This window comes from Callithrix jacchus, chromosome X (genome assembly GCF_049354715.1).
Source record: "Callithrix jacchus isolate 240 chromosome X, calJac240_pri, whole genome shotgun sequence".
In the NCBI taxonomy this organism is placed as follows: domain Eukaryota; kingdom Metazoa; phylum Chordata; class Mammalia; order Primates; family Cebidae; genus Callithrix; species Callithrix jacchus.
The window spans coordinates 34,252,284-34,279,778 of record NC_133524.1 but is presented as its reverse complement, the minus strand read 5'-3'; the positions used below and the strand labels follow the sequence as shown (position 1 = coordinate 34,279,778).

General features: G+C 34.3%; 1 protein-coding gene across 2 annotated transcripts in view; it reads left to right on the top strand.

Annotated features, from left to right (window-relative positions):
* The first annotated feature begins 10,088 nt into the window (after positions 1 to 10,088).
* The window catches only part of DMD (dystrophin), a 2,312,475-nt gene continuing 2,295,068 nt past the window's right edge, over positions 10,089 to 27,495 (top strand). For both annotated transcript variants that reach the window (XM_054251383.2, XM_035288503.3), the window contains exon 1: positions 10,089 to 10,218. In XM_054251383.2, the coding sequence (XP_054107358.2) occupies positions 10,212 to 10,218 (7 nt within the window). In that variant the 5' untranslated portion in view covers positions 10,089 to 10,211. The remainder of the gene's footprint in view (positions 10,219 to 27,495) is intronic.

Sequence of the window (27,495 nt, the reverse complement as noted above, 5' to 3'; positions counted from 1 at the left end):
TTTCCATCAGGAGTGTATATGACTTCCAGTTCCAAAAATCTTTGTTAATACTTTCTATTTCTTTTTATAATCTTATTTGTCATAATCCTTTAGTATCTAACTCTCACGCTAATGTTATATAAGTTATTAAAAGTGAAATATGTTTCTTCGATACCTAGTTTATTGAGAATTTTTAGCATAAAGGGCAGTTGAATTTTGTCGAAAGCCATCTCTGCATCTATTGAAATAATCATGTGGTTTTTGTCTTTGGTCTATTTATGTGGTAGATTACATTTACAGGCTTGCGTATGTTGAACCAGCCTTGCATTCCTGGGATGAAGCCTACCTGATCATGATGGATAAGCTTTTTGATGTGCTGTTGTAATTGGTTTGCCAGTACTTTATTGAAGATTTTTGTATCTATGTTCATCATGGACATTGGCCTGAAGTTTTCTTTTTTTATTGAGTCTCTGCCAGATTTTGGTATCAGGATGATGTTGGTCTTATAAAATGATTTGGGAAGGATTCTCTCTTTTTGTATTGTTTGGAATAGTTTCAGAAGGAATGGTACCAGCTCCTCTTTGTGTGTCTAGTAGAATTCGGCTGTGAACCCATCTGGACCTGGGCTTTTTTTGTGTGGTAGGCTCTTAATTGCTGCCTTGACTTCTGACCTTGTTATTGGTCTATTCATAGTTTCAGCTTCCTCCTGGTTTAGGCTTGGGAGGATGCAGGAGTCCAGGAATTTATCCATTTCTTCCAGGTTTACTGGTTTATGTGCATAGAGTTGTTTGTAGTAATCTCTGATTGTAGTTTGTATTTTTGTGGAGGCAGTGGTAATATCCCCTTTAACTTTTTTATTGTATCTATTTGATTCTGCTCCCTTTTCATTTTTATTAATCTGGCTAGTGGTCTGTCTATTTTGTTGATCTTTTTAAAAACCCAGCTCCAGCATTTGTTGATTTTTTGAAGGACTTTTTGTGTCTCTCTATCTCCTTCAATTCTGCTCTGATCTTAGTTTTTTCTTGTCTTCTGCTACCTTTTGAGTTTTTTTTGATCTCGCTCTTCTAGCTCTTTCTATTTTGATGATAGGGTGTTGATTTTAGATCTTTCCTCACTTCTCTGCACTAGATAAGGATGCCCTCTGTCACCACTTCTATTCAATATATTATTGGAAGTTCTAGCCAGAGCAATTAGGCAAGAAAACAAAATAAAGTGTATTCAGTTAGGAAAAGAGGAGGTCAAATTGTCTCTATTTGCAGATGACATGATTGTATATTTAGAAGACCCTATCATCTCAGCCCAAAATCTCCTTAAACCAATAAGCAACTTCAGCAAAGTCTCAGAATAAAACATCAATGTGCAGAAATCAAAAGCATTTCTATATACCAATAACAGACTAACAGAGAGCCAAATCATGAGCAAACTCCCCTTCACAATTGCTACAAAGAAAATAAAATACCTAAGAATACAGCTAACAAAGGATGTAAAGGATCTCTTCAAGGAGAACTACAAAACACTGTTCAAGGATATAAGAAAGGACACAAACAAATGGAGAAACATTCTATGCTTATGGTTAGGAAGAATCAATATTGTGAAAATGGACATACTGCCCAAAGTAATTTATAGATGCAGTGCTATCTCCATCAAGCTACCAATGACCTTCTTCAAAGAACTGAAAAAAGAAAACACCTTAAACTTCATATAAAACCAAAAGAGAGCCTGCATAGCCAAGACAATCCTAAGCAAAAAGAACAAAGCTGAAGGAATCATGCTACCTGATTTTAAACTATACTACAAAGCTACAGTAATCAAAACAGCATGGTACTGGTACCAAAACAGAGATATAGACCAGTGGAACAGAACAGAGGCTTTGGAGGCAATGCCACACATCTACAACCATCTGATCTTTGACAAACCTGATAAGAACAAGCAATGGGAAAAGCATTCTTTTTATTACATGGTGTTGGGAAAACTGGCTAGTCATGTGCAGAAAGCAGAAACTGGATCCCTTCCAGATACCTTACATTAAAATTAAGTTCAGTTGGGTTAAAGACTTAAACATAGGACCTAACACCATAAAAACCCTAAAAGAAAACCTGGGCAAAACCATTCAGGTTATAGGCGTAGGCAAGGACTTCATGACTAAAACACCAAAAGCATTGGCAACAAAAGCCAAAATAGACAAATGGGACCTAATTAAACTCCAGAGCTTCTGTACAGCAAAAGAAACAATCATTAGAGTGAATTAGCAACCAACAGAATGGGAAAAAATTTTTGCAATCTACCCATCTGACAAAGGGCTAATATCCAGATTCTACAAAGAACTAAGATTTACAAGAAAATAACAAACAAACCCATCCAAAAGTGGGTGAAGGATACGAACACTTTTCAAAAGAAGGCATATATGAGGCCAAGAAACATGAAAAAATGCTCATCATCACTGGTTATTAGAGAAATGCAAATCAAAACCACATTGAGAAACCACCTCACGCCAATTAGAATGGTGATCATTAAAAAATCTGAAGACAACAGATGCTGGAGAGGATGTGGAGAAATAGAAACACTTTTACGCTGTTGGTGAAAGTGTAAATTAGTTCAACCATTGTGGAAGACAGTGTGGCAATTCCTCAAGGACCTAGAAAGAGAAATTCCACTTGACCCAGCAATCCCATTACTGGGTATATACCCAAAGGATTACAAATAATTCTATTATAAAGACACATGCACACATGTGTTCATTGTGGCACTGTTCACAATAGCAAAGACCTGGAACCAACTGAAATGTTCATCAACAATAGACTGGATAAAGAAAATGTGGCACATATACGCCATGGAATACTATACAGCCATTAAAAATGATGAGTTTGTGTCCTTCATAGGGACATAGATAAGTCTGGAAACCATCATTCTCAGCAAACAGACGCAGAACAGAAAATCAAACACCTCATAGTATCGCTCATAGGTGGGTGTTGAACAATGAGAACACATAGACACAGGGAGGGGATCATCACACACTGGGGTCTGTTGGGGGGGGCCAAGGTAGGTACAGCAGTGGGGAGGGGAGGTTGGGGAGGGATAACATGGGGAGAAATGCCACATATAGATGTTGTGGGGATGAAGGCAGCAAACCACATTGCCATGTGTATACCTATGCAATAATCTAGAATGATCTGCACATTTTCCCCAGAACCTAAAGTAAAATTAGAAAAAGAAAGTGAAGTAGATGTCAGGTATTATAGTAAGTAATTTACAATCATTTTCTTATTTTATTATCACAAGAATGTAAAGGAGCAATTATTATTCCTAGTTTACAGAAGAATAAACTGAGGTTACATAACTTGCCCTAGAACACATCAATTATAAGTCACTTACCTGTAATTTGAACCCAAGTAGTCTGACTATGGAGACAGTGCTATTAAAGATATGCTATATTCTCCTATCCTCTAGACCAGGGATTCTAACCTCTTTGACATGTGATGAAATTTAAAGCCTTATTCCTTTAAAGCCTTTGACATCTTGTGAAGTGTGTCAGAGTTTTATTACATATGCAAGATAAAACATTTAGGATTACAACAGAAACCAGTTGTATTGAAATGCAGTTTTCTAAAGATTTAAAAGTTGTAGTATAATAACACACATTCTTCTTTATTAACATATTAAATAACTATATATATTGGTAGGCTTATTAACCATAATGTCAAAGTAGTAATGAATGTAAAAATATTTTGAGATTTATACAGCTTCTATAAAATGATATGAAATATTTGTTATTCCTGTTGGTGACAAAAGTCACAGGTACTTCTAATACTACTATGGTTTATAACCTACAAAAATAAATAAAAATACTGCTACCTTTTAATGAAACATTAATGAAAATAAAGATGTAGTTTTTCTTTCATGCCAATGAACACTTCTTAGTTCTATGAACTCTTGAACCTGAGTTTTGTACTAGCTTACAAATGCCAAGAACACAGCATCTGTGTTTATTTTAATCATCTCCGTATCAACAGTGCTTAGTACAGAACATTGCATAAAGCAAATTATACTCGTTAAGCAAATTCATGAAATACAAATTTTTAGGTACTATTCTAGACATTAGCATTTAGCAAATAACAAGACAAACATACTATCCAGTTTTGAAAACTAATAGTATACCAGGAAATACAATTAAATAAAGTTATGTGGCCTGCCTATGTTTTTATGATACTGACTTGCTGCTTATTGGCTAAGAAGGTAGACTTGGACACATTTTTAAACTTTTATGTGCCTCAGTTTCCTTTTCTGTGAAATGCATGTAAGAGTCTCCCTCATAGATTCAGAGTGAGGATTTAATGAGTATTTATAAATTAGTTATGAGTAGGTAGATAGGTAGATAGATGGATGGATGGACAAATAGACAAATACATATGTGTGTGTCTATGTAATTTTACAAGTGTCTATTACCCCATGTTGTATAGTATTTGCCATTACTATTATGAAGATAGAGGAAATACAAGGTTCTATGAAATTGGGTAGAGGAATATAATTTTATCTAGGAGTGAATAATGCCTCACACAGAAGATTGTATTTCAGGACTATACCTAAAGATTGGATGGAAGGCAGGCAATCAAACATGAGGGGAAGCTGCAGGCCAGAAGAGAAGGAAAACTGTCAACCAAAAATACTACCTTTAGCAAACTTGTCCTTCAGAAATGATGGCAAGCAATTTTCTCAGACAAGCAAAAGCTGAGGGTGTCCAGCACCACTAGAACTGCCTAATGAGAAATACTAAAGGGAGTCCTTCAAATTGAAATTAGCAGACACTAAACAGTAACGCTATAGCATAAGAAAACATGAAACCCATTGGTAAATGTAAATACATAAAGAGAAACAGAATACTGTATTACTATAACACTGTTGGTAAACTGTTTTTAATTATAGTATACAAGTTAAAAGTCAAACGTATTAAAAATAGCTGTAAATAGGCTGGGCGGGGTGGCTCATGCCTATAATCCCAGCACTTTGGGAGGCTGAGGCAGGTAGATCATGAGGTCAAGAGATCGAGACCATCCTGGTCAACATGGTGAAACCCCGTGTCTACTAAAAATACAAACAATTAACTGGGCACGGTGGCGCATGCCTGTAATGCCAGCTACTCAGGAGACTGAGGCAGAAGAATTGCCTGAACCCAGGAGGCGGAGGTCGCGGTGAGCCAAGATCGTGCCATTGCAGTCTGGGTAACAACAGCGAAACTCCGTCTCAAAAAAAAAAAAAAAAAAAAACAAAAAAAACCTGTAAATAGATTACAATAAATATACATAAAATAAATACATATAAATTGTTTTGTCACTGGCATAAAATGGGGGACGAAAGGTAAAAGTCTGGAGTTGTTGTGTGTACATGAAGTTAAACTGCTGTCAGCTGAATGTAGATTATTATAACATGTTTTATATAAACTCCATGGTAGCCACGAAGAGAAAACCTATAGTTGTTACATAAAAGAGAAAGAGGAAAGAATCAAAGTCTATCAATACAAAAGAAAAAAAAAAAACAAAAAAACCCCAGCAAATCATGAAGGAAAACGGCAAGAGAAAAAAAGGGCAAAGTAACTACATTAAAAAAAAAAAAGAAAATGCCAATAGTCAGACCACGTGTGGCGGCTTATGCCTGTAATCCCAGCAGTTTCACAGGCCAAGGCAGGAGGATTTCTTGTGGCCAGGAATTCAAGACCAGCCTGGACAACATAGCAAGACTCTGTCTCTACAAAAACATATAAATAAATAAAAATAAAATTTTAAAATGGCAATAGCAAATCATTTATGATCAATAATTACTTTAAATAAATGTGGATTATACTCCCCAATCAAAAAATATAGTCGGCCTGCATGAATTTTAAAAGTTATCCAAATATATGTTGTCTGTAAGAAACTCATTTTCAATTTCAGGAAACACAGTCACTATTTTCATGTAAATAATGACCAAAAGGAAGCAGGAGTAGGCCAGGCACAGTGGCCCATGCTGGTAATTCCAGCATTTTGGGAGACCAAGGTAGGCCAATCACCTGAGGTCAGGAGTTCAAGACCAGCCTGGCCAACATTGTGAAACTTCTTCTCTACTAAAAATACAAAAATTAGCCAAGTGTGGTGGCAGGTGCCTGTAATCCCAGATACCCTGGAGGCTGAGGCAGGAGAATCACTTGAACTCAGGAGGCAGAGATTGCAGTGAGCCGAGATCATGACACTGCACTCTAGCCTGCTGGGTGACACAGTGAGACTGTCTCAAAAAAAAGGAAAAATGAAAGGCAGGAATGGCCATACTTATATTAGACAAAATAGACTTTAAGTAAAAGAAACTATCTCTAGATAAAGACTGTTATTATATAATGATAAAAGACTCAAATCAACAGAAAGATATAACAATAGCAAATCTATATGCATTCAATATCAGAGCACCTAAGTGCATGAAGTACTGACAGATCTGAAAGGAAAAATGTACAACAAAATGATAATAGAAGACTTTAATATCCTACTTTTAATAATTTATAGAACATTCATATGGAAAATTAATAAAGGAAGTGAACTTGAACAAAATAAGAGAATAAATGGATCAACAGAACTATATAGAACATTCCATCCAACAGTAGAAGAAAACACACACAGAACATTCTACAGGGTAGATTACATGTTAGGTCACAACACAACTTTTTTATTTCAATAGTTTTGGGTTACAGGTGGGTTTTGGCTACATGGATAAGTTATTTATTTATGATTTCTGAGATTTTAGTGTACCCATCACCCAAGCAGTACTCACTGTACCCAATATGTAATCTTTTATCCCTCAGTGCCTCCCAGCCTTCCCCCACAAAGTCCATTACATCATTCTTATGCCTTTGTTTCCTAATAGCTTACCTCCAACTTATAAGTGAGAACATACTATATTTGGTTTTCTATTCCTGAATCACTTCACTTAGGATACTGGCCTCCAGCTCCATCCAAGTTGCTGCAAAGTCCATAATTTCATTCCTTGGTATGGGTGAATAGTATTCCGTGGTGTATATATACATTTTCTTTATCCACTCAGTTGATGGGCACTTAGTTGGTTTCATATCTTTGCAATTGTGAATTGCACCACACAACAAAAGTCAACTAAAAGTTGATTAAAGATTTAAATGTAAGACCTGAAACTACAAAATTCCTAGAAGATAGTGCATTTAAAAAAAGCTTTTTGGAATTGGTCTTGGCAATAATTTTTTTTATATGACATGAAAAGCACAGGCAGTAAAATCAAAATTAAGCAAGTTGTACTACCACAAACTATAAACCTTCTGTACAGCATGGGAAACAATTAACAGAGTGAAGAGACCCTGTAGAATGGGAGGAAATATTAACAAACCATATGACCAATATGCAGCTTTCATCCAAAATGTATGAGGAACTTGTGGAGCTCAAGCAAAACATACAAGCAAAAAGCAAAAAATCTGATTTAAAATGGGCAAAGCTCCTGAGTAGACAGTTCTCCAAAGAAAACATGCCAATGGCCAACAGATATATGAAAAGACTTTAAAAAGCACTAATCATCAGGGAAATGCAAATTAAAGCAATAGTGAAATATCACCTCAAACTTGTTAGGATGGCTATTATCAAAAAGACAAAAAATAACAAGTTTTGGCAAGAATGTGGATAAAAGGGAATCCTTATACATTGTTGGTGGGAATGGAAATTTGTACAGCCAGTATGGAAAACAGTATGGAGGTTCCTCAAAATGTTAAAATATCAATACCCTAGGATCAAACTACCACGCTTTTGGGGATATATAAAATGGAAATGAAATCAGTATCTAGATGAGATATCTGTACTCCCATGTTCAGTGCAGTTAGTCACAATAGCCAAGGTGTGAAAACAACCTGAGTGTACATCAACAGATAAATTAATAAAGAAATTGTGATATACATAAATACAGTTCGATACTATTATTTTGCTTACAAAGGGAGAAAATCCTGCTATTTGTGATAATGTGGGTGAACCTGGAAAATATTATGCTAAGTGAAGTAATCCAGACACATGAAGAATAATACTACATGATCTCACTGATATGTAGAATCTAAACAGCCAATTATAAAGAAGCAGAGGGTAGATTGTTGGTATCAAGGGCAGAGAAAGGGAGAGAATGGGAAGATATTGGTCAAAGGGTACAAAATGTTCATTATTAGGATGAATAAATTCTAGAGATCTAATGTGCTGTATAGGGACTATAGTTAATAGTAATACCATACGCACTAAGAGAATAGATCTTGAGTGTTATCACCAAATACACAAAAAAGGGTAACTATGTAAGAGGATGGATGTGTTAATTAGCTTTACTGTAGTAATCATTTTACTGCCTATATATATATTGACACATGTAAAACTTATATGCATTTTTTCAAAAATAATTAATTTTCACAAGCCTCAAGCCAGGCTTATGAATAGGTGAAACACAGTACGAAAAATATCTGAAACAGGATGAAGTCCAGTATTTTAGATGAACAAATAGAAGTCCATTGTGGCTGGAATAAAGTATAAAGAGGAAGAGAGGCCATGGTTGAAGCTAGAGAGGCTAGTAGAAGCCAAGAATACAACAGAAAAACACATGGCATTTATGCTATTCTCAGTCTCTAAAATAGATATGCTAATCACAAAAGACTTTTTTATGTAAAATAGCAGTAATTGATATACCAGTTTTTTCAGAGCTGTTTTGTGAAATGATATGTGTATTATTTTAGAGAAATCTTGGTGGGTTCATATGGACTCTATGTGTCTTTCAGGTTTGATTCTTGCATTTATAAATTATATATGAGAAACTATAAGTTACTGATTATTGTATATATCTTGATATATAGGGATTTTTTGTGTTTGTTACATAAAAATCAAATGGAAGTAAAATAGCTAAAATGTATGAGTACATGCACACACACACACACACACACACACACACATACACACATGCACACATACATATATATCCTATCCTCCTTAGGAAAACATTGTTTCAGATTAATGACATTGGCATATTTTAAATATGCTAAATGAGTTATTCCTTATAGTTTCATAATGTAGCTATGAAACCAGCTATCTGTTTACTTTTTGTGGTGGTGGGAGATAGCTTCCCCATCAAACTAAATATCTAATACGTACCTGAGAGGAAACATAAGACTTTATCAATTTTTCTTATGAAAACACATAAACTTTCTTGTGTTAGAATTTCAAACCATAAGTGCCCCAAGACAGGCAAACTTGGAAATTTTAGATAAAATTATACTGTATAGTTGATAACAATTACAGTTTCTTTTGACAAGTACGAATTCATGATTAGTGTTTTTAAAACACAAAATGCCTTTTCCTGAATTGCATTTATTTACTTGTTTAAAAAAGTTTTGCAAGAGATTCAGCTAATCTGATTTCTTACTTTGTGAAGAAATCAGTCATCTAAAGTCAAAATATCAAGTATAAAGTCTACCCTTGGGAGAAACACACAGAGTGCCAGATTTTAAGTATCTCCAATGTGCAAAATAAATAACATTTTCTTGAAATTTCCTCTTATTTGAAAATTTGCCATAGATTCACAGGAGGCAAATTCCATTTGAGAAAGTGCATGCTATATTTTATAATAAAGCAGAGACGTGGAGCTGAGCACACAGCATCCTTATTTCAAAAGTACAATTCGAAAGAGTTTTTACGCTTAAAAGGCTGTGAAGATAAGTAAAAATCAGCCAAAATTTCAGTGTGAATAATATGACGTTTGGCAAGGAACTCTACTCTTGTGACAGTATGGAAAATAATCTAATCCAAAGGCTTTGCATCTGTACAGAAGAGCGAGTAGATACTGAAAGAGATTTGCAGATCCACTGTTTTTTAGGCAGGAAGAATGCTCGTTAAATGCAGAATGCTGCTCTGGCTCATGTGTTTGCTCCGAGGTATAGGTTTTGTTCGACTGACGTATCAGATAGTCAGAGTGGTTACCACACCGACGTTGTAGCAGCTGCATAATAAATGACTGAGAGAATCATGTTAGGCATGCCCACCTAACCTAACTTGAATCATGCGAAAGGGGAGCTGTTGGAATTCAAATAGACTTTCTGGTTCCCAGCAGTCGGCAGTAATAGAATGCTTTCAGGAAGATGACAGAATCAGGAGAAAGATGCTGTTTTGCACTATCTTGATTTGTTACAGCAGCCAACTTATTGGCATGATGGAGTGACAGGAAAAACAGCTGGCATGGAAGGTAGGATTATTAAAGCTATTACATCATTATGAATACAATTAGAAGCTGACCATGACAAAGCATATGTTTGAACAAGCAGCTGTTGGTAGCAGGGGTTTGTTGCCGAGCTCTTCAAACTCTGCAAACAGTGTTGCTTTTACAGAATGGATTTTAAAATTGCCTTGTGCTGGGTTATATTTTGGGGAGGGGATGTGCTTGCCTCCAACCTCAGGAAAACACTTCTTGGATAGAAATCAGTGTTAGAAGATTTCAGAATAAAGTATTGTTCAAGAGTCTAGGTTTCTTCAGGTAGATGGTGAGTGACGAGGGGGAGAAAATCTACGGGGAAATCTACCCCAGGTTAGTTATATGCAATTTAGTTGCAAGAACTGATTGATGTATTGGCATATTGAGACACTGAGAGAAATGAAAATGTATAGAATGTTTGGATAGGTTGGAAATTGTTACACTTGGTTTCTATTTTATAAGGACTTTGGCTGTCAGTCATTTCTCCTCATCAATTTCTAGCTTTTGACATTTATTCAGTCATTCTGCATTATATGAAGAAAATATATCAATATCTCCTGCAGGGTTTTTCAACAACTCTAGCATCTGTTTCAGCTATTGAACTGTATTCACGTTTTGCCAAGTTGATGTCGACCCAGCTGGTCTATCATTTCTCGCTTGATTACTGCTCTTAATTTCTCTGTATCAGCTTGTTTCAGATAGGGCTTTGAAAGCTGTTAATGAAAAATGACAGAAATGATAAATTATTGAAAATGTGAGCATTTATTTATTTATTTATTTATTTATTTTGCCCTTTAATGAGTTTTATCTTACATTCTTTCTTGCCTGCATACAATATTTAGAATCCTTTCTCTGAATTGCAGTATTTCTTTGCCCTACAATCAGTGCATTATAGTTATAAGTACTTTTAAGCAAATGGAGCATGAGCATGGATGGTATTTGGCTCCAAAAATAAAGTTTTTGGAGAAAGAGGAGCAATTTTTGCTTTTTATATAAACTATGCATCGTTTCTATAACCTATCTTCACATGCTGTCATGGGGATCTGTCAGTGAGTGTAATCAGACTGAATATATTGAAATAATTTTTACCACCACTAGGGTAACAAGAAAATAAAACATTCAAACATTTAACAAGTGATTGTTTAAAACAAATGTTAAATAATATAGAAACAGATTTTCCTAAGTATGAAAAGCCTGATTATTAACTGTCTATGTAGTACAGAATCTTTTGGCTCTCTACCCGGTCTCCTCAACAGCCTGACTAGCTAAATCATCCAAGTTAATAGACTATCATATATGTACATCTAATATGACCTTTCAGTGTACACAGTGCTACTCATATGTGCAGTGTCTTTTCTGTAGTAATTGTAATGTCCCAGTCAGTCTGGTTAAGGAACACTATTGGCTGTTATGTAACTTTTTTTCTGAATGTTAGTCCATGGTTTTCAATTACGTATTCCTCTTAGAAAGGGTGAGTTAAAAACAACATGTATTTAAAGATCAGTAAATTAATTAGAAACTGGTGGGTTAATTATATTAGGAATTCTCCACAATAATTGCTAACTTCTGTTTTGAAAAATAGTCAAGGATTTGGATGAGTACTTTTTAACCTTGAAGCATACATGACTGTGATTGAATATACCATTTGTAATTCATCTATACAGCAGGAGAGAAAATAGTTTTCTAGATGTATCATTTTAGCAGCAAAATACTTTTTATAATGTGGCTCAGGCAATCTGATTATTTCCACTTCATACTTTTAGGTACTGTAGACGCTTTTGCATAGTATATTACAGTACTTGGTTAATCTTTGGGAAGCTCAAAGACTGACAAAAATTTGCATCCAAATGCTACAGGGTTATTTTGTGGTTAGTTGAGAAAAATCAGCTCTGTCTATACTATTGTTTAAAATACAGTCATCTTTGGCTAATTTTACTTTTCAACTTTTTATAACCATTTTAAGTGACAATTCAAGACTGGTAAAACTCTTTTACATTGCATCTTTCGTAGGACTCTCCTTTACTGAATTGTTTCCTTCGAGAAAACTGTGAACTTTCTTCTAGCCTCACACTCTTGTTACCATAGTTACTTTTAAAAGAGGTTTTTCTTTTTTAATGAAGATAGTGTCGTTTAAATCAGCCACTGGAATCTCCAAACATGTTTTTGTATTTGTTCATTTATAGTTTAGGCTTGCTTCATTTGTGGTTAGATAGTGCTCTGTATTTGGTCTCACTGATGAATGGAGAGGACAGACACTAGGTGGCACCAGCTGTTGCTTATTAATGAAATCGTAAAGGCTATATGCCACGCACCTGAAGAGCAGACAAACCCTTATTGATAAATGCATTGTAAGAGCTGGAAATGCCTGCCAATGTTTCTTGCTCTAAAACAGGGTCAGCATGCAAAGTGATGAGACCACGTGAAGTCTTCAAATCCAAATTGCCTAATCCTGTGTTTTCTGAAGTGATTCAAGGGAGAAAAAACGATGAAGGAGAAATTCATAAAAATAGAAAGTGAGAAAGAGAAGTGGGACACAATGAAATAGACTACTAACATTTTAATATATTTTTAAATCCAGAATTAGTGACTTTCATAAATCCATGTGAGTTTTCCCCAATTTTCTGCAAACTCAGATTGTTTTCTCTAAGGCATTTATATTCTATAGCAAAGATTTATCCCTTTTAGTTAAAAATCTTACTGAGCATCGTTATTTTTTAAGTAAAAAATCTCCCTCAGTTCTCTTTTAGCGATAAGACTGTCAGGAGAAATTTCCCACATGAGATAGAGTAGCTGCTTCTCAGGTGTGTTGCTCGTCAGAAAGATGAGCAGGGGAAGACACTATCAGTTAAGAGAAATGCTTTGAAATGTTTTCTCTGAGAAGCTTGCTCCATCCTATTATCCTCCAATTCTCATATAATCCATCTTTTAAGAAGTAAAAAACAAATAAACCACTTAAGCATGTGCTTATGCACACACACACCCCTTGGGGAAAAAAATGTCTAAACTGTTTAAAAAGAGAAAGCCATGACAATATTTTAGTTGGTCCTGGAGTTAGTAAACTAAAGTGAAAAATAGGAAGGAATGTCCATAATTAGATTGCAGAGAGTAAATAATTACTTAAAACTGGAAATATTTTTTTCAGAAAAATATGCAATATTTTTTCTTCACTGGGAGTAACTGAAAATTCCAGAAGGTGAGATGGTTTGGAAAGAGTACAAAGGTAACATGCTGCCATTCTCCAGTTTTATCTGAAAAGTATGTGACATGGCTAGCTATTGTGATTATAGCATGGACTTCGGTAGATTTTTATGATGCCCGTATGGTGAAAATGGAGAAATGTTTGCTGTTTGACATAAGGGTATGGTCAATCACTCAGCTTGCTAAATTACTCTGCCTTTGATGTGTTAATTAATCACTGTAAACCAGGAAGAGGACCTCTCACAGGACTATAGCATAGTTCTATATAATTGACTCCATCTGACTTGAACCTAATCTTCCGGAAGGTGCCTTATGACTCTGTTCTTGGACCTAGTTGGCCTGTGAAATATTAATATACAAAAACTGAAGGATGATTCAGATAGCCTGTCTAGCTGAGAAGGAGAATAAATACATTGAATTATTAGGGTACCAAAGGACTGTGACCACCTAAAAACTGTGGAGGAGAGGTCAAAGGGAAGAATTGTAAAAGGAATAAGAATGACATCCTAAGTTAAGGTTTGTGAAATCAATTTGGCAAATACAGGACATAAGAGAGTTAAAGCTTAACAATAATTAATTGAATAAATATTACTGATTTGTTGGTCATCTCAGTATCAGTCGTAATTCATACCACATCAAATACAATGAAACAAAGTAATATTGTTGAACATGAATCCTGAAAGAGGAAATGAAAAACGGAAACAAAATTTAGAAGGATATATACATATATATATAAGATATATATACCATCTTATATATATATATATATATATATATATATATATATATATATATAATATATACATATATTAGAGGGCCACCATGATCTAAGGGGAATCTTATATTTGTGGGTATGCTCAGTGAAATGTGCCTGAATGCTAAAAGGACATACAAATTACATTGTGGGACATGGAAAGTACTAGAAAAGTGAAAATTTGAAGAATACCTGAAGAAAAAAAATAGAGAAAATTAAGCTGATTTCAAACATTACATGTGCTATAATGAAGCAGAGGGTTTAGATTCACTTGCACCTCTCTGGTAGCAATGGAAAAGTATTCTTCCCGTTAATGGTGTTAAGCAGAGAATTGACTACTTTGTGAGACACTGCACTCCTTGATCCTAAAGTACTCAGTGCTAAGAGTGGAGTTCCTGCACTAAATGGAAATTGAAGAAGATGTCTGAGATAATTTTTAACTAAGAATCTGTGAGTCCAATCATCTCTTTTAAAAACATGTTCTTTATTTTTAGACACTTACTTCTCTAAGTGTCTCTCCGACTTCACTTGAGCCATCCAGGGTGGGGGTCAGTAAATGATAGCCCACATATTACATCTATTATGGTTTGACGAGTCAGTTAAAATAGTCTTCACGTTTCTGAATTGTTTTATTTCAGGAATTTTTGTGACACATGAAATTATATACAATTTCCATTTAACTGTCTACAAAGTTTATTTGGACGACAGCCATACCCATTTATTTGTTTATGTACTATATATGACTGCTTTTGTGCTAAAACACAGTTAAGTACTTATGACAGGGATCACGTGGGCCACAAAGCTGGATATTTACTATCTGGCCCTTGATAGAAAAAGTTTGATCACCTCATCTTTAGACTATAAAGAAATTTTGTGTTTTGCTTATTGATTCAAATATCTAAACAAGTGAGGTTAAAGTTAAATAACAGTTTTATACCATAAATGGAAACTGTAACCACTCATACTACGTAAGTACTAGGGACTATGGAAAGTAGTCTAAATATACAGCCTAACAGACAAAGATGGGTTCATTTGGCTGCTAATCTATTGAGATAATTTACTTGCTGAGGAATGTTTATTTAACGTTGCTATAAAAAATTGAAGTCTCTGCAATTATTGACTTATATATAATATCTGCTTTGTTTGACACCATTGATCTTGCTGAATTTACCTATTTGGTAGCATTCATGTATTTTTATTGCTGCTTTTCTGTTAGCATGTGATTTCAGTAGACTTACAGAAAGTCTGAAAGTCAATGGAAAACAAGGTAAAGTGAGTGGAATTTTCTTCTTAGAGCTACCCTCTTCTCTTCTTGTGGGTTTATAGACTCAGCAGGTTTGGAATTGCAGAGTTTTACAGACTTGGTTTTATAAATATATGAGTGTATTCTTGATCAAATATGTTCTAGAAGGGATAAAGATAAAATAAATGCACTGTACTATAAAAGAACAATTAAGGTTGTTAGTAAATGATTGATAAGACATGCTAAATTTAAGAATTAGCAATGAGTTATTAACATTTTCCTGAACATGGGGATATGAGAAAGGTATTTTTTTCACGTCATAGAAGAAGCTATAATCAAATTCTAAGCTTAAACCTGAGAGATTCTGAATTCATCAGCAAATGTTCCAATTTCCATGGTTCCATAATGTGCAGGTAAAATCCTGACTTTTTTTTTCTGGGGAATGATATAATTACTGCTCATTGGTAGCACTGGAAATTCCTGTCAAACCCATAGGATTTTTCTTGTATTTCCATGAGGATATTCCTGAGCAGCTATTTTGTGATGCCTGTCTCTATGGTAACAGATACAGGGCTTAAGGGTCTGAAAGAAATTCTTCCTGTTGGCTTGGAAATGTGGAGCAATGAGGGAAACCCACTGAAGATGATAAAACTGAGAAAAGGCAAGAGGCAGCTGAGAAAAAGTTGTCATGGGGAAGCTTTTTTTGTGTGTTTGAAAACAATTTCATTTGCTCTTAATATATCTCTGAATAAAATAAGAACAAACATACAAGTAAAGTCTACAGATAGAAAAAATTCTGTGAAAGTATTGTTTTTTCAGCCATCTAGTCAATTTTATGTAATTGAAGTCACACAGATTTTTGCTTTAGTTAGCTTGCCTTTTGCTATGCAGAAAAAGATTGCTTCTTGCCTGAAATTGATAAAAGGACGGCTCTACCCCTGGCAAATTTAGTTCTTGTTACTGCTATCAAAGATCTTGATCTTTTGAAGGACTTTCTTTTTCTTGATTCCAAGGGTAAGAATATTGAACTCTGGTTCACATTCCTCATAATCACTGAGCTGCTCAGGGAATTATGAAAGTACACTAGCCTTCCAAGATGTTCTTTTTTTAGGTCTATTTCTCTTAAAGACAAGTAATAAATAGGACAAACAGTACTGCTTGTGTGAAAATAGAGCATTTTGTAAGAGGATGCTGGGTGAGACTTTGTGTTTTTATATGTTTTACTTTGTTTCTCTTATTAAAATAAAAAAGCAAACAAAAAGCTCCTAGAAGTTTAAAAATATTTGATTTTCCATTTATTGGATTTCGTCTTCCTTTCAGCTTAGCAAATAAGGACATGTCAGATTTAAATTGTTTTAGAAAGGAGATAAATATGACTCTCCTTTTCTTTAGATTCAAAGTATATGTTCAAGGTGTCATTAAATAGCCAAAAGTCTTTAAAATATTTGCACTATGTAAATGTCCTTCAGGAAAATATAAGTCAGAGGGAGGAGATGGCTGTCTTAGTATAAAACTCTTATGTGTATTTGCAATGGTAACATGAGTGGTGATGTTTTATTTATCTTCTTAACATGTTCTATATTAACATGTTTTCATTTGTTTTTTGTTAGGGTCAACAGAAAAAAATAATAAAGTTATTGCAAGGAAGCAAAAACTTACTATCTGATTAATAAAAAATAATATTTTAAGGTTTGGAGATAAACACATCTCAAATGGCATTTTATAAGATCAAATTAACAAATATTAGCATGCTTAAAGTTTTTGCAGAATTAAGTCTTTTTATGGTTTATTTTCTGACCTTGAGAAATTTTTAGAATCTCTGTGTAGATATATCTTTTCACAAATTTTATCCACTCTATATAGATATTAGCAAAATATATGACAGTGTCTTGGGGACCTGTTCACACTATCATTAAATTAAATGAAAAAACTCAAGTTAGTTGTAATGTTGCCGTGTCTCTTTTGATAATTTTAGAAAGCACATTTTTTAAAGAAAATCTTTTTATAACTCCATGCATTTTGACCTACAGATACTAATTGCAATATAAAATGTGACTTCTGAATAAATCAAGAATGAGTAGTCAACCTATATACTACTTTTGAAAAGATGACTTAAATTATTAACATATAAATTATATGCCTAACATGACTGGCCTCCAAAAAAACTTACTAAAGTGCACTACAATAAATAAGCAAATGGGTGAAAATATTGTCTAGACAAAATTCTATGGGAAGTAAAAATGAGATGTTCTTTTGAACAAACATTTATAGAGGAGGCACAGGCTGACCACTGGAAAGGTTGGTGGTACACAGAGATTTATCTCTGTCCGTATACACTTGAAGGTAAATGGATGGTGCTTATCAAATTTCCAAAAGAAATATTGGCATTATATTGCAATCCAAAGACAGAGTTATGAATGCAAAGAGCTAAGAACAGTAGGGAAAATAAACTTATCAGTATCATTCTGCTCTGATAATGACATTGTTATGACCGATTGTAACACACCCAGGATAAAATGTGATAAAGACCATAATAGTCTGCTTTTACTAGTACAGATTTCTTTTATACATGCTATAAGTAGAATTATTCGGTATAGCAACAATATGTTGTATCATTGAAAGTGACACTAATGCTAACCTGAAATTGTATGAGAGATGTGGGACTCATTTATGTTCTATGACAAATGTAAAAAGAAGGAGATTGAGTAAAAGCCAACATGTAATGGACACATTAATTTAGTGAGTAGGAATATCAGGTTCCTCTCCCTTTGGCTGCTGACCCATTCATGGACTGGTTTTGATGGTCACAGTGGCAGGAATCAGAGTCTTTTTCTCCATTAGCTCATCCAGACAGGATTAGAGCCTAACAACTGAAGTGACACGTTGTTTCTGCTTTTTTATATTCTTCCAACAAATGTTTATTAATAAATTCTAATTGCCAGGCTCTGCGCTAGAGCAAGATGATTAAGATATAGTCCCTGAGGAATTTAGAGATGAACGTGCTTTATGCGGATGAAAATTGGAAAATATTTACAGTGATAGCCAGAGAGTAACAGCAACTGTGAATCCAGACAGTAAAGTTGGTTTACCTAGAGGCTTACAGAGTTTCTAGTTTGAGTGCTGTGAAAAAACTGGCAAGTCCATCAAAGAGCAAAATGATAACTGAACAAGAAAGAAAGCAAATCCAGCAAAAAATAGTAATTCAAAGTAAAGGGTAAAGTGACATATTTGAAGTGTCACTTGAAATAAGAAGGAGCGTGCCTACCACCTGTTGCTCATCTTCACTGGACTCAAACCTAGAAGGAAAAGGTCTAGATTGTTGCAAAAGCCGGTTGCATACAATGAGATTAAATATGATTAAACCTAGCATAACCATGCCAATCCAAACTTCCCCTCAGGAGAATTTGAAAACAATTACTCTCATTGGTAGTTTATGTACATCTATCCCTGGAAACTCTTTCCTATGCTATCTTTAGAGAAATTGTCATATTTTCTCTCAATGTCTAACTCTCTTTAATTAGAGGCTACCTGAAAATGTTTCACTCATGTATAAAGTTAAATTAGTCACAGAATCAGACCTCAGAGATTATGAAGGAGGACTGAAAGGATAACATCTTAGATGTAATAGACCTATTGCCAAATAAACCAGTGACAATAAGAAATTGTGTTAGATAATCAGTAAGGTTTTTTCCAACTTCAACATTTTCCAATATAATTGATCTTCAGCCTCATACACAACTCCTCCTAGGAAATTCAAAAGACATAGGTAAACAAGGTATTTTCTAAAGAATTGAATCATCCAGAAAGTCATTCTCTCTCAAGCAGTACATTTTCTAAAGACTTTAATTTTCAAGGAAGTCGCTCTCTCTTGCTTTCTCTCCCCCTTCTTCCCTCCCTCTCTTCCTGCATATGTAGATATGCATATGTATGCATATATGTGTATATTTATCTATATCTCTATTTATGTCTCTGACTCTCTGAAGTAATTTAGATATATAGGCTAAAGTCAAGAAAAAATTCCTCCCAATGTGCCTTAGTAATTTTCCTTTATAGATTAAAGAAAGTATTTCTATCCAGCTTGATTTTTAAAGCAGTTTACTGAACTATAACATGAATGTATAGAAATTCACAAGACAATAGGTGTACAATTTCGTCAACTTTCACAGATTGGGCACACCTCAGTAATTACTCAAGTCAAGAAAATAATATTACCAGCATCCAAAACTTTGTCTTACCGCTTCATAGTCAATACTCTCCCAGAGATAAGTGTCTTACTGACTTCTAACACAACCTCGATTTGGATAGACAGTTCCTGAAATTTATGTACTTGAAGCCATACAGATGTACTCTTTTGTTTCTGGCTTCTAATTCTCAGCATTAGCTTTGTGAGATCTATCTGTTTTGTTTCTTGCAGTTCTGGTTCCATTATTTTCAGTGTTGTGTAGTATGTCATCATATAGATGTACTATAATTTACTTATTCCATCTAATCTGGATGATTATTTAAATTGATTCCATTTGTGAACTTGTAAAAATAATTTCACTTTGAATATTCTTGCAAATTTGCTGTACATGTGCATACATTTATGTTATGCAAATGCCAAGAAGTAGAATTATTAGGTGATAGAATAGTAAAATACTCACCTTTAATTGAAAATGCCAAGTAGTTTTTCAAGGTAGGTAAATAAAGTACCATCAGTACTTTCTCGAAGTTCTGGATTTGTCAATGCTTAGTATTATTAGTCCTTAATTTCAGCCTTTCTGGATTTTATACTGGAGTATCTCATTTTGTTTCTCATTGTTATTTTTTTCTAAAGACTAATTAATTTGAGAACCTTTTTTTTATGTTTATTGGTCGTGTGGACATTATCTAGAGTAAGAAGAACATTTCCTCCCAACTTTCATTAGTAATATCCCCTTATAGATTAAAGTAATTCCATCCAACTTGATTTTTAAAACGTTTTACTGAACTATAGCACAAATATATAAAAGTGTACTTTTCTAAGGTCGGGTGTGGTGGCTCACGCCTGTAATCCAAGCACTTTGGAGGCCAAGGCGGGCGGATCATCTGAGGTCGGGAGTTCAAGACCAACCTGACCAACATGGTGAAACCCCGTCTTAAAAAAAAAAAAAAAGTGTACTTTCTAATCTCATGCTTATTTTTCTATTGATTTACCATTTTGCTTTTTATAGGTATGAGCTCTTTACATTTTATATGGTTCCTATATTTATTATATGTGTTGCAAACATCTAGACAGATAATCTTTTGTAGAAACTTAGAATTTTAAAACCCAGGTTCCATCAAGGAATATTTAGTTCCATCTCTTAGTTTGACAGATGAGGAAAGTGAGACTTATAGAGGAATTGTCATTTCCTTTAAGTTTCTTCTAGTTAATAGTAAGTCCAGATATATAACAAAGGTCTCCTGACACTGAAGTCAAGGGTTTTTTTCTAGTAAACCATGTGGGGTTTTTAGTCCTTTCTAATATCATGACATAAACTCCTTGTCTCTTTTGGAAGGCCAAGAAATGATAACATGGTAATTTTAAAAGCAAGTATAGAGTGATGTGTGATTAATCTCATTGATTTTGTAAACAAAAATATCTCCAACTAACAAACTGTCATATAGCATGACCATGCAATATTTAAACCTGTATGTTCCTTTTGGCATCAGATTTTATTTTTCTTCTTTCATAACTTTGTTGTTATATTGACTTTCTTCTCACATTTATTCTTATTACATTAATGTTCCCATTCCAAATTTGGTTCTAATTCCAAAAATGTTAATTGTTGATAGTGGATAAGAACAACACAAATTTTACAATATTTTCTTTCTTTAAGTGAGATAAGATTTAGTTTACAAAACATCATTACTAGTATATTAATATTTACTATTTATTTTTAACAAGCTAGGTCCAGTTTATGCATTATTTTAGCTACTTTTTAGAACAACCACCCCCCCCAAAATGTTTCATTATGCCTAGTTTAAAGATCTACAAGCTAAGCCTAAGTGAGACTAAGCTACTTGTGAAACAGCTCTAATCAGAACCAAATTTATAAAATTATATACCCCTTTTTCCAATATCATTAAATAATTCAATTTCTGTATCTTTTCTTTCTGAAATGGTAATTAGAGGAGTCACTTCCTTGATTTTATTCATTGTATTGAATAAATAGAATTTTCTCAATACTGAACTCTTATTCATGTGCAACCTAAATATGAATTAGGTGAGTTAATATCCAGAGACCAGATTATAGCTAAACTTTGCCTGCATTTAGGGATTGAATTTATTATAAGAATCCTTTGTTTTAATTCTTTTTAGCAACCTATTCTAGGGTTATTTCTCATCCATATTTAGTTCCAAATATTTCTTTCTCTTTCTTTTTCATGGGCGAAGCATTCCACAGATGCCTGAGAAACAATGTACTATCAGTCTCTCTATCTTCTAGTCCTTGGCCAGAGTCCCCTTGCCACACTGCCTAGCTTCATGCAAAGTAGATACTCAATAGTACTTCCACTTAGAAATTTAAATCCAGAAGAGTTACCTAACATGCTATGTTTCTCTTAAGGAGTAAATGAAGCAAACGTTTATAGTTGTTTCGCTGTATGTGAACAAATAGAAATGTCATTAAACCAGTACCTTTAATTCATAAGCACTTGATAATATTAATTCCTTAAATATACAAAACTTTAAAATTAACAAAATAATTTCATGTTTAATTTACCTAACATAGTTGTTATGTGAATAAGCAAGGTAGGAAGTGTTATTTCCTCTTTATAGAGAGCCATGTAAGAAATTTCTCCCTATTTGTATCCTAAATTTCTTTTAGCTCTGCCATCCCCCCTCCATATCCTGACAGTCACCACCTTGATACAGATCCCCATATCTGAGTTTGAATATACTGATAGCTTCCTAAACGTGTCTTCCTTCTTGCTTCTCTCCAGTTTACCCTTCACAAGGCTGCTAGGCTTATCACTCTAAAAGTCAAAACTCAGTATCTTATTCCTCTGCTTAAAAATCCATAAGTGGCTTTATATTATTTATAGATTATAATTCAGATAACTTCTGTGAAAGAAAAAGTACTTTACAACAATTTCCCTGCCATGTTCTCAGTCTAATCTTTTATCCACCATGTAAATGCCTCACTCTAGCCATACAAACAGTTTTCTGACTGTAACACACTCCTCTGTCATGTGCCTTTGGCAATGTTGACTCCATCCCACAGACATAAACAATTCTTGCTTACACATATATACTTGGTACGTGCTTTATAATCCTCCAAAATAGTGTAGCTAGTGCCTCTTCTTTACTTTTGGCTGAATCATGTACCCCTATGTATATTCCCATAGAATCTTTCTAATACTTGTGTCACCACTTTTTTTTGCGGTGCTATACTTTTCAGGTTATTTATTCATAAGTTATTAGTGCCTAAGGACCATGAATCCGCTATTCATTTTTTTATGCTTTGCTCAGCTCTTCTGGAGGGAGCAACGCAAAGTTTCCCTAAAGTAGTGATGGGTTACACAGCCAGTAATTTTTTGAGTCCTAAGGTGGCATCATTTCCATTGCCTTCTTCTTCCCTCTAATATTACTAACCATAGTACATGAACAGTACTATTTTCAAGATTCCTCTTCATTCAGTTTATGGAAATGGGTTGACCCAAGTTAGCATTTTGGTCTATTTTATACGGTTAAAATTTGGGATATTTAGTTATGACAGTATGATAGTTACCCCACATGGTATTTTAAAAGCTTTATTTCCTTTGTGATTTACACATGACATCCCCTGAGGTATTAATGCATTTAATTTATTCACTGATAAATACAAATAATTTAATAGAATCATCACATAAAATAATAGCAGAGTAAATTGACAGTTTACTTTATAAGGTACATGGGCTCAGGCATATTGGTAAAGTAACACAAAGCAGAGATGTGGTTCTTCATTTTTCTTGTTTCATCATTAATAGAAAATGATGGAGTTCACAAATCACCCAATTGTACTGCACAGCATGGTTATTGTAAAGTATCTGAAATTAAAAGCAAATGTCTACTTCCATTTTTCCACTGAGTTTTCATCAGAAAATGAGAACTACATATTGAAGAATTTGGGGTTGGCGAATAGGGATGTTTAATGCGAGCAATAGGAAAGCAGAGCAAATGGGTGATTGGTTTACAGCCTAAGCTTCAGTAGTACTCTGCAAAGTCTGCCAGGACACAAGTGCCTTGAGGCTGCAAAGAAGAGTATGAATTCAGTGGATGTATCAAGTGATATGACACGTTAATACCTACTTCCTCTAATTCACAGCATTGTGATATTAGAAAAGTAATAAAGATATGGACACATTAATTATTTTATAATATCCTAAATCTTCTCTGTGGAAAGAAAATCTCAAAGATGCATTAAGTATATAGCAAATTGGTTTTGAAATTGTCCATTGTTAAAAGTCACAATTCTGTGTAACAGGAAGCCACATGCCAAGAGCTATGTATATTTAATCATTTATTTTGATGCTTTTTGTAGCAATTCTATTTATTCTCTATTGACATTATATACAGTCCTTTTCATACATAGTGGAATTTAATGTGCTGTGTTTAAAAGACACATCAAGCCTGACAGAATCCAATTGTATACATTATACTTTTAATTGATTAGAAAATGAAACAGTCATTTGTGGGCTTATATTAGCCAACGCAGAGGATATATTTTATTGTATTGCTTTTAAAAAATCAAGTGTTGTGACTACATTTACAAACATTGTAAACATGACACTTGTTGCATAATTAATGAACATGTTGACCTTTAGAATAACAAGGCATGAAAGGAAAGAGAAGGGAGAAGATATAGCCATAATCAGAAGTGGAAATGAACTCAAAACCTGAAATTGTATATTAAAGTAACATTTGATTCATGATTGCTTTTTTACCTTTTCCATTTTAAGGCAATAGTGCCATGTTGATATTCATTTGTGCTGTCAAATTAATCAAGGGCAAACATTGGCAATCTTTAATGTAACAAAGATGGAGAATAAATACAGGTTGAAAGTGTGTAGGAAAAGTAAGATAACTGATCACATTATAAGAACAATTACCCCTATGACTGCTTAAGCCAACATAATGATTTCAACCAGTATGTTGGGAGCCAGCATCAGGAAGAATCATTTTCCAAGCAGATGGATCTGCTGATATTTTTAATTGATTGAAGGAATGTTCCATCATTTTTCATCAAAAACCAATTTCAAATAAAATGGAAACTTCCTTGAAGTTTGCAAAAATTTGTATGCGTTCAGGCTTATACTAATAAAACTACAATGTGACAGTTAATAATAAATTATGTAATTATAATGATAATTGTTCCTAACACGTTATACATGGGAGTTTACAGAAAGTTCCCCACCTTTTTTTTGCTTCTCAGTTGAGACAAATCATACTAGAGGTCTCAAGTGGTATTGAACTTCACTTTATCACAATGATGACATGCTCATTAAACATACATTGTAGTGGTTTTTGTTCTTTTCTTAGTCTCACCCACTTTGCTGTGCTTCCTGGGATCAACTCTGAAATAAGTTGCTTGCACTCAAATACTTTGCTCAGGATCTGCTTCTGGAAAAAGGCAAACCAAGACAACATTATATTTTATTATTACTAGTTTTCCTCATTTAATTTATATATAATTATTTTTTTCTGACAGAGAAGTGTGTTTGAGGAAATAATGAGGGCAATTATAAAAATATGCATTGGTTTGAGAGTTAGAGAAACTGTCAGAAGTGACACACCAATTTTGCTACATCGTGACTTGGTAACAATCATTATCATTCTGAGCCTTTTCTTTTCTTCTGAAAAAAATCGAAGCATTAGGCCACAGATCATTAAAGAAAAAAGAAAAGATCGAAAGTGATAGAAAAGAACAAGTGTTTATCACACCATGTGCAATTGCTTGATAGTACTTTCCAGGAGTACTGTAACCGACTTTGAGTTTCATTTTAAAAATACACAGAACACATTTTTTAAAAGTCTCATGTGAAAACCCAACAAAGAAACGAAGAATTGAAGGTGTAGGCATCCTGAATTAAAACAAGAGAATTTGACTCAACTGTCACCAATTCCCACCTTCCCCTTATAGCCCCATAGACACAGCCGTAGAAAACTGAGATCTTGAAGAAATCCACTGAATTAGATAATATCTATAGCTACTTCCAACTATCATTGTGGAAATGATTGTCTTTACCTATTCATCCTCAGCTAGAAAACAGCTAATGGGTTATTTTAAATGTGTGATGCTTCCAAGAATTAAGCAAATCTGAGTACATCAAGCACAAGTCCAACAGCACAAGTTTTCACAAACAGTATTGGATGTAGCAATACATTCGACCAGTATTGGTTGTAAAAATAAAAAAAGAATTAATTTCCTAATCAATTAATTGGGAAATTTTATTTTCTAACCTGTTCGTTGCCAGTTATCATGGGCTTACGATGCAAGCCAGCATCGATAGGTAAATAATACCGTTGCTTTAAAAAGAAGAAGCCTAATTCACAGTCAAACATGTGCTTTGGCTAAGTGGCTCTGTTCTGGATTTTGCATGACAGCTAATGATAAATTGGGAAAATGTGTAAGTAGCGCTGTGGTAAGGATAATGTTGATGAAGACAGAATGTTTGAAGCCACTATTAGGGATAAGAAGAACTACATAAAATAATACTAAAGACTGAATTTTTTCAGAGATGATAGTCTAATCACCAAGCCTCATTTTTCATTGAAAAAATTCTTATGAACTCATATTTACATCACAATAGACAGTATTATAACTCTTTAGCATAGGGATTTTGATTTAATTTACTTTCAACCAATTTATATGTTAAAGCTATTTATATCTCTACCATTTCATGAATAAAGCCCAGAGGTATCTTCTTTCTTGACTTACTATCATATCTTCACATTTCATCACATTTTTGCAGTTCAAGTATCATTTACTTAGTAAGCTTTTATTGGACACATACTGTGTGAATGGTATTGCAATGAGCACTGAGAGCATAGAAATATTAATCAGAAATTATTTCTGCCCTGAACAAGCTGACACTGGCTAGAGTACAAAAGCCACACTCAAAGAATATATGGAGATCCATGATCAATGATCTTTGAAGTTACTATTGTTATTGTTTTGTGGCAACATGAGTCATGCCCATATGAAATAACAAAGTTAATCAATCAGTGTTGTGTATGTTCTGACTGCTCCACCAATTAGCCCCCCAACCCCCCACCCCCCACGCCCCACCCCCTCCATCGTCCTCTAGCTCTCCCTCTCTCCTTGGACCTTTCTTTCTGAGACAACCCAGTATTGAAATGACGTCAATTAGCAATCTGACAGTGGTCTCTAAGTGTTCATAGAATTGAAGAGAGTTAGCATCTTCCCCTGGATTGGCTCTTGCTTAAGGGAATAGTGTGGCTGGTTTGATCTGTCCAGACCACTGAAATTTTATCAATATCAGCAGTAAGACTGCTGTGCTTTGTTTTCGTCCATGTATGCATTGGGGTAACACTTTTAATTTCCTTCAAGAATTTTTCCTTTGCATTCACACCTTGACTAACTCTCCAAATTGGAAAGGTCCAAGGAGAAAGAGAGAGATGGTAGGGTGGCTGGTTGGTGGAGCATTCAGAACACACACAGCATTGATCGATTAAGTTTGTTATTTCAAATGAGCATGACTCATGTTCATTTGAAAATTAACAACCCCACAATGATCTCCAAGAGTTCAAGTGAAAGGAAGTGTCTCACATCTCGCTTTAAATGAAAAGCTAGAAATGATTAAGTTTTGTGAAGAAGGCATGTCAAAAGCTGAGATAGGCTGAAATCTAGGCCTCTTGCACCAGTTAGTCAAGCTGTGAATGCAAAGGAGAAATTCTTGAAGGCAATTAAAAGTGTTACCCTAATGTACACATAGATGAAAAGAAATCAAAGAAGCCTTACTGTTGATACAGATAAAATTTTAGTGGTCTGGACATGTCAAACGAGCCACAGTATTCCCTTAAGCAAGAGCCAATCCAGAGGAAGATCCTAACTCTCTTCAATTCTATGAA